Raw genomic sequence first — 8,611 nt, 5'->3', positions numbered from 1 at the left:
TATTATTAAAAATCTAATATAACCAATGATTAGGGTTTCTGAAGGAAAGAAATACCACTGGCAGCTAGAGAACTTGCAAAAGGAAATATTTACTAGCTAGATGAACAGACAATATCACCTTCAAGTTATTCTGTAGATGAGGAATCCGTCAGACTCAGTTTTCTTCCTGATTAAAGCAAACACCAGCTTTAACTCAAACACCACTCAACTCATGTGTAGTTTATGCATAATTTGCTAGATTTTATAATAGTGAATAATATTCATAACTAGTGATTTTATGTTAAAAAGTAACTCGTAAAATGTTCATGAAGGCAATAATGTAACTAAGATATTCATTTAAATATTTAATGGTTTATATTGAGAACACACAGAGATATTATAGAACCAACGGCATTTGTGTTTCATTGAACAAGTATTACGTTGTCAGAGAGCCCTTCCGTTTGTCTAATTTAAATGAAGGCATTTTCTAATGAAGAGCATTTTAAAATTTTAAAATGTTTATTTAAAGCATTGGTGTGCTATTTAGGGAAACAATGGGTGGAGTCTTGGGGAAAAGAGAGAGAGAGAGGGACCTAAGATGAAATTCAAATATTTTGAACTGAACCCATGACCCTCACCCATCTCAAGGACAGACACGGTATTATCCACAACGTGAAGGTAAAAGCTAAAGAGGACACTTCAGGAAGATATTGACTTTAATTAGACTGGTCTCATTGAAGATAAATGCCACCTACCACCCTAACACCCCACCACCACCAAAAACATGATTTTTAGTTCCACTTCCTGTGAAAAAAAAAAGATTTGTTTAATATTTGAATGAGAAAGAATAATTGTAAGAAAAATATAATAATGGTTAAATTTGATAGTGTTTAGTATTTTGATGGTTTTGAAAGAAAATATTACAAAATGTGCAAATGGATGTCAGTTGAAAAATACCATTCTTGTAGTACTTGCAGTATTTTATTTTTCTTTTTTATCAAAAGTAAATGTACAATTATTTAACCTGCAAGTCACGGAGTGAACATTTATACGGAGACAATCTGGTGAAATACAGGATTTAGTCATTTAACTTCAAAGCATCCCAATTAAAAAGGTACCTACACCGATTATACCTACTACCTACTATACCTGCAAATAGATTTTATCATGACCTAGGGTAGTTTATGTTTTTAACTGTGTACTGTCATTAGTGAAAATCTCTGATGTATGATGTGAAACTGTGCTGTTACTAACCTTTTTAAGTTTACATTTACTTGTACATTTAGCAGATGCTCAATCATTTTATAGCAGAAAAAATCTGTCATTTTTAAGATTCAATCAGACTCCCAAAGGGTATTTTAGTATTTATAACAGCTTCCCCAAATATACCTAATTGCCAGAAATTGACACTTGAGTAAAAGATAGGCAGGAAACATCTACACATGAAACATATATATATATTAAATACTTATGAATGGATCAGTGAAAATTGGAAGGACCTGATTTTAATTAAACATTCATTTATTTGAATTATGTGCCAGCTGTTGTACTTTTTTTCATTTGAATCTACAAATTTAAATTATGTTTATTAGATATTTGCTGGTGTTTCTAAATTAAGTGTTAAAAGCAAAGGTGTGCTTAAAATGTATTCTAATTACTTTCTAGCAGGTAATGTTGGAATTTTGAGTGACACAAAATAGCTATGGTGAATTTTGAGTTTTACCAGTAAATTATAGTTGTCCTTTGCTTATGTAGAGGAATGACTGTGTTTTTTAAAAAAAAGTAAAATTCTACTTATAAATCATGTTCTGTCTGACTTTGCATATAAAAATAAGAATTTCACAATATCATCAATACTCCCTTGTTTTTGTTTCCTTTAAAAATTACTTTTATCTACAGAGAAAGCATATAGCTCTAAACCTGTCATTATATCAGATATACAGACACTTAAGCTTGCATTTTAGATAACCCAGTTAAGAACAAGAATATTTTCCTATACTTACGCATTTACGCTCACATTTGTAAAAAAAGAAATTTAGGATATGTATTAATTAATGAACGACCTTTCTCTGTTATCAATGCTGAGATTTGACTTCTTGTCTTTTATTTTACATTAAGACTGTCAGAGACCTCTGGCCTACAATTTTGTCCCCATAAATAAATACTGTCCACAGTACTTTTCCTTATTTTTTCTAAGAAAAAAAGTTTTCTAACTCAGTCATTTGCATAGCTTCATCTCCACCTTTTCCCATTCAACTCCCTTTTGCAAAGAAAAAAAGCATATCTATTCAAAAGGCATTTAGTCCATTTCTTTCTTGGCCGGTAAACCTATTCATCAATTGTTCTGCCTTGTAGATTGCATTCTAATGCTAATCTAGCGTGTTAAATATCTTTTTGTTCCCCTTTCACCGTTTTGTCATTCAGTTTATCCAGTTTTGGTCACCCATTTTATTTATTTATGCGCCTGCCTCTATTCATGCGCTCATGTATTTTTTATTATGTTGTTTCACTGTCATGCAGTGTCAACTCAGTCTATTCAATGGGGGCTACTTGAAGGGCTTGGAGAGACAAAGCATGTACACATTGCAGTGCTATTCACTCCGGCCAGCTGGATCGGTTGGAAAAAAAAAAACCTTGTGAAAAGAAATCCTCCACAATGGACACAGAAGAAGTGCACAATGCTAACAGTTTTCCAAATACCACTGATTGCTTTCCTCACAATGAGGAGAAAGCCGCCGCTTTTTGCTGAGCTCCTCTTCAACAAACAACACTCTCACAAAAACCTCCCAGCCCACGTTTTGTTCCCAGACAAAACCTCCTCGACTGTCTAAACGCTCCCCACTGAAGAAAGAAAAAAAAAATCTTTTCAGTTTTCTTCCCTTTTTCTTTAAATAAAATATAATAAAAGGAGGAAGAAGAAAGAGAGAAATGGTCACTGAACTGGTAATATGCGCCCCATTATAAAGCAGCCCCATCTTTGATGAGTTTGATGAGCACTAAGAAACTTAAAGCCTTCAAACATATAATCACGGTAAACCAATAGTTATATAATGGGATGTTAAAAGTCTAAAAGTATGTCGTAGGCCGAGAGTTTTGGAAACAAAGTAGCGCACGTTGTAAATTGTATTATTTATAAACACCGGCAGACAATAGTAATATTACATGTGATGGCCTTCACTGGTAAATTCCCAATGAACCCAAGGTTTAAGTGTAATACCCATGCTGTAGAACGTTTCTGGGGTTTATAGCTTTGAGAGGAAACTCTGCAACTCCAAGTGGCCTACTTCCGAGAATACATAGTTCGAGTTTAAGTGGTAAAGGGAAATCTATAGGATATTGTTTTAAAACAATCAACAAACAGAAATAAAAATATATCCGACCTTTTAAATCCAATTTGACCTGTTTGAAACAAGGTCAGTCCTGATTTCACTTGAGCCTTACTTCCAGGGTGAAGCAGGAAGCTCCGTGGAGTGAGGAGATCGGAGTGTTACAAAGGAGAATGCAGGGCGCTGAAAGGGTTTAATTAACCGTGTCGGAGATAATTATCCCTGGACAGTCCAAATTAGTTTTGCATAATCGCTCCGATCCATATGAATTAACTTTTTAATATCATTTAACACTATGAAAACCAGAGATTTCTTAATTAATTTATGGATTATTTTTATTCATGCAGCGAGTCTAAATCGCTCCACTTAGGTGTTTACATTCCAGCAATTCTTAATTCTATTCGCATTTGATAGGCTGCAAATTAACTGATGATTGATTATTTTTTTATGGAATACATATATTCTATAAGCATGTGCTGGTTTAGTATAATTGATATTGCGTTATATTCTGGTTATGTGTTTTATATTGCGTGTCTGTCCACGTTGAAATATGTATTGATAACATCCTCGTTTTATAAATTATATCCCCGAAGAAGATATGTGGAGAAATTATGGCAAGCAGCTAATACACCATAATTAGAATTAACCTAACTCTAATAACGTATTACACAGATGTAGAAAGAATTGCAGTAACAAGATAAAGTGGGCAGTCAATTCAGATTCTGTTCAAAATGTTAGCAGAAATCAATGCAATACCTGTTCTCCTGCGCTCTATCGATGTAGTCAAAGAGTTCCATTTTACTGGTCCTTGAATGCTTAAAAAAGAATACAACGACTCAGTTTTTATCTTCCTTCCTATTCACGATTTAAAATGTGATAAATCAGGTTTTTGGCTCTTGGTAACAATGGGTTGATTTAGATTTCAGGGTAATTCTATTCAAAGCTTGAACAAAAGCGGCCTTTGGAGGATACCTTACACTTCACCTGGACTAAGCACGTAAGGGCAGTTCAGATAAAAATCTTGTTAGCAATTCAACAAGAACTACAGAGCGCTTTTTTCTATTTCTCCGCATTACGCTTTATTACACCCTTCGTTCAACAAATGAACAGAATAGCATTAAATTTCTAATTTACAGAAATGTAAGAGATGTTAAATAAAACACAAAACAAACCATCGACTTCAGAAGTGTTAGTAAAAACGAGAAAATATTTTCCCTTTTATATCACATAAACGCCAGTGAACTACATATACAATTAATAACTTTCATTTACACGCATCAGTCTAAATATACACATTTTAGAGTATTCTAAATTGCAGCTGATGAAGCCTTTGGGTTCAAATGCGTATCACTTTTAGTTGAAATTAAGTAGAGAAATAGTCATAATTTCTTTTAAAATAAAGATTTGTTAAACGTTACAACCTATAAGCACTTCATATGTTTTGTGCAAATGTTACAGGACACTTTTCAAGTCCTCTAATCAAATTGAGTCACTGTAATGTTTAACTAAACAATAAATATTACAGATAGCTATAAAATAATATTAGAAATCTGCAAATATTTTGGATTGCTAAACCAGCCAATTCGAACTTTTTGCAGTAATCTTTTAATCTACCTGTGTCTTCTACCGACCAGTTCCTTTCTCTGTACAAATTTACACGTTTTGTTCTATTTGGAAACACGGAAATAAACATGTCAACACTCTGGCTTGAGATGGTCTGAGTCACCTTGTTCGAAATCCATGTAATATTCAGTGTAAATGCACATATAAAGCATGTTGTTTATAAATAATTGGCTAGTCTCTCTCTAACACCAAACCTTGATTTCAGACTGTAAAATAAAACAATCATTTTCAGTCAACGTGAATTTTAAGTTTGCGCCTGTCACCGTCGGCTACTGTTTCTTGTGAGAGACATTTAGCAGGTGTATTTGCAACAGGTTGTAATCAAATAAGTTACCCCCTTGTTAAAATATTTGCATGTATGCAACAGCAATTACTTCCGATCCTGCCCTCTTCTGTCCAAAAATCAATATTGTAAATGCATATACAATAGTCCTTTACTTAAACCATCAATTGCTCATTCCCTCGGGGCTTTGACAAGTGGTGGCTGTATAACATGGTCTTCACTGTTCTCTAAATAAGAAGTACCTTTTATAAAGGCATTAATTTATTTACATACACATGTGATATTTGAGACGACGTGGACTGTTATCACATGTATAAATTTGTACATGCATTTCATAAACTCTCACTCATTGTCTTTACACATTTACACTTTTCTCTAGTTCAAGATGTCATAATGCAGCCGCATAAGCAGGATAAGGTTCAAGCTGCGGTTTGCCCATTCCTGGCAATAAGATGTAAGCTAGGGGCGGCTGCAGACCCGCCGAGGGCCAGCCGGTACAGTTGCAGGGAATCATGTAGCCAGGGTTGCCCGGAGAAGGGTGAGAGTGAGTGTGAGTCCCACTTCCGACAGCCCCTGTTGCGGAGAAAGCAGTTGTCCCACTAGGGTAGCCAAGTGGAGAGGCGTAAGGAAAGGAAGGTGGGGAGATTTCTGCCATTTTCGAACCCAAGTCGAAAAATGAGTATGGATTCGTTGACGCGGAGGGGTTGAAGAAAACTCTTGCAGCTGCTGCGGCAGCCGCCGCTGCTGCTTTATCCGGGTTTGCAATCAAGGACTCGGAAAGCGCTCCTCCAGATAAACCGCTCGCCTTTAACCCTTCATGATCTCCCAGGCTGTATGGAACTGGGAAGGCGAACTTGTCTTTCTTCATTAAAGTCTTTGGCTTCCGCCTGGGTCTGTATTTATAATCGGGGTGCTCCTTCATGTGCATAGCCCTCAGTCGCTTTGCCTCGTCAATAAAGGGTCTTTTTTCTGATTCGGTGAGAAGTTTCCACTCCGCTCCTAATCTTTTGCTTATTTCTGAGTTGTGCATTTTCGGATTCTCCTGAGCCATTTTCCTTCGCTGGGCTCTCGACCACACCATAAAAGCATTCATGGGGCGCTTTACATGATCCATGGGCTTAGACATTTCGATATAGAAGGCACTTTCACCTGATAAGATACAAAATCTTCCAACAGTCTTGTCGTTTTTCCCGTAGGTGGTTTTCTGCTCCCAGTATGGGACACACCAGTTCTCTACAACATATAAGGATGTGCTTTGGCACTTGACATTAATTTGATTTACTTCGAGAGACACGAGGGAATAGTTTGATTGACGTTTAAAAAATGCTTGTCAAATTAAGCATAATTTGCTGTGTTCACTTACTTTATTGTCAGTTCACCACGCAGCTGGAAATGTATCCCTTTTTGCAACCAAAGGCGCAGCCAACGCACCTTTCAAATGTACGAACAAAGTTTGTTCCGTCCACTTGGGATCGCTTCTTAAAAGTCCGCCGCTACATAAGACTCTTCAGGAAAAACAAATCCCGGAAAGAAATGAGTGGTAGTAGCTCGATGGATTCAAATGTTGTTTTCGTCTCCTTAAAGGCTGTTTTCTCGGTTTTTAACCTTTGCTTTCTCCTGTCGCCAGCCCTGTCAATAGATCAGCTCCTGTATCCAGCATTAACGAAAGTGGTTGATATCTCTAAGCTACCCCATGTGAAATAAGACTCACTTCAAAAGCAGGTACCGTGGGAGCTCTGAGAGCATGCGCAGTGCTTGCCACGCAAACTGACAATCACTCAGAATAAATCTTTATTCATTTCGGGGTAGGACGCATACAAGACAATACTTTCATGACATTTTCCGTAGAAACATTCAGCGCTCAACATTCTCGAAAGTTTCTTGATGGTGTTTTTGAAGACTTTTCAACGGCTTACAAAGTTGTATCAATAGCTCGTAATTCTTTTACTCTCGCCATTTATTCATAATTTTTAGCAGGAAAGGATGCAACAGCAATTAAAGTATATTTGATGTAAGTAGAAGTAGCACAGAAATAATAATAATAATAATATTAATAATACAGTACTTGATATTTTCAAGAGACTTCACAATTAAAAAGAGAATTAACTCCCCTTAACTATTGTTTTCAAACTGGAAGCCTATGTTGTGGTTACTAAGGGTTATCTGTCAACGTGATCGAACAACAGATAGCTGTTATCGAAAAACTATTATTTACAATGCCTACTCCAGTCAAGCACGTATTAGCGACGGGTAATAATAATTAGCTAGTCTATTGGACCCTATTAGTATTCTACACTTCAAACAATAGCCATTGTCAGAGTGCAGATTGTCGATCTAGGTGGCTCGAAATGCAAAGCTTTGATTTTCCTTTTAAAGATTTTAAATATACCAATGAACGAAAAGGCCAATATATTCTAAAATATTAAAGTTCTGAACTAATGTTATCATATTTACCGATAATGCATGTATCAAAGAACTGGCAAAAACGGTAAAATAATAAAACATATGAGGAATCTTGCTTCTTATTTAAATATGCTTAGTAAGTAGGTAGACCGCAATAAAAATGAAGGTATTCCATTATAGGAATAGAAAAGGATATGCCATTTTGTTAAATCAGTCTCTTAAAAAATGCCGCGCTCATAACAATGATTGAGAACAAATGAACTTAATAGATTAATCTGTCAATTGTATGGAAAGTTTTAAGATATGGACGTTACATAACTATCTTTAGTTACTTTTCTTTTGGTAAACGAGCTGTTATTATGTAAATACATTGTACTGTACAAGAGTTTGGTTGTGGCATACATTTTAAAACCGCATTTTTCTCATTCTCTAAATTCATAGGTTACACAAGTAGGGTTGTATGCGTCTTCATTTCAGAATTGACACTTATACGGAAGGGAGTGGGGGCGAACTACAGGTCGTAACCACGTATAGAATACAGGAAATCTTTATTTTACTAATTTGGCCATATAATGGTAAATAACCCTATCTTCTAAATTAGTTTAAAAACACGCCTGAGTGATATCTTATTATCAGCCATGGACGATTTCAACAAAAAACGACTTAGTACGCTTATCGCACTTTTGTCTATAGTCACGTCATAATTTTATTGTTTTCTTTATGCGTTAAAGCGCATCCATACAATAAACTTTATACTTGTCGTTTATTTCTTTGGGAAGCTAGCAAAAACGATTCTATTACCACTAACAGTTTTCGCGTTGCCAGGTTATACGCAAGGCGTATAGTATCGTTGATTTATACGTCGATTTTGTTGGCTGACACTTTTTATCATTTGTGTATGACTGCGTTTCTAAACTCATATACAGAACAAAAACAGTAGCCTATTGGAAATAAAAATACTGACACGTTATAAAATAAAAGCGTAAAATAACAAATA

At 35.5% G+C, this 8,611-nt stretch overlaps 1 protein-coding gene across 1 annotated transcript; it reads right to left on the bottom strand.

Moving 5' to 3' along the window:
• Positions 1 to 4,358: 4,358 nt before the first annotated feature.
• On the bottom strand, positions 4,359 to 6,932 carry sox21b (SRY-box transcription factor 21b). The gene has a single exon (XM_015363640.2). It carries the CDS (start codon positions 6,335 to 6,337, stop codon positions 5,600 to 5,602), a length of 738 nt encoding a protein of 245 aa, XP_015219126.2. The 5' UTR covers positions 6,338 to 6,932; the 3' UTR covers positions 4,359 to 5,599.
• Positions 6,933 to 8,611: the final 1,679 nt, after the last annotated feature.

The sequence above is a fragment of the Lepisosteus oculatus genome, chromosome 15, assembly GCF_040954835.1.
Source record: "Lepisosteus oculatus isolate fLepOcu1 chromosome 15, fLepOcu1.hap2, whole genome shotgun sequence".
In the NCBI taxonomy this organism is placed as follows: Eukaryota; Metazoa; Chordata; class Actinopteri; order Semionotiformes; family Lepisosteidae; genus Lepisosteus; species Lepisosteus oculatus.
This window is presented reverse-complemented; position numbering and strand designations above follow the sequence as displayed.

Coding starts and splice junctions, on each gene's coding strand:
- sox21b (XM_015363640.2), bottom strand. CDS start 6,337: ATGTCTAAGCCCATGGATCATGTAAAGCGCCCCATGAATGCTTTTATG.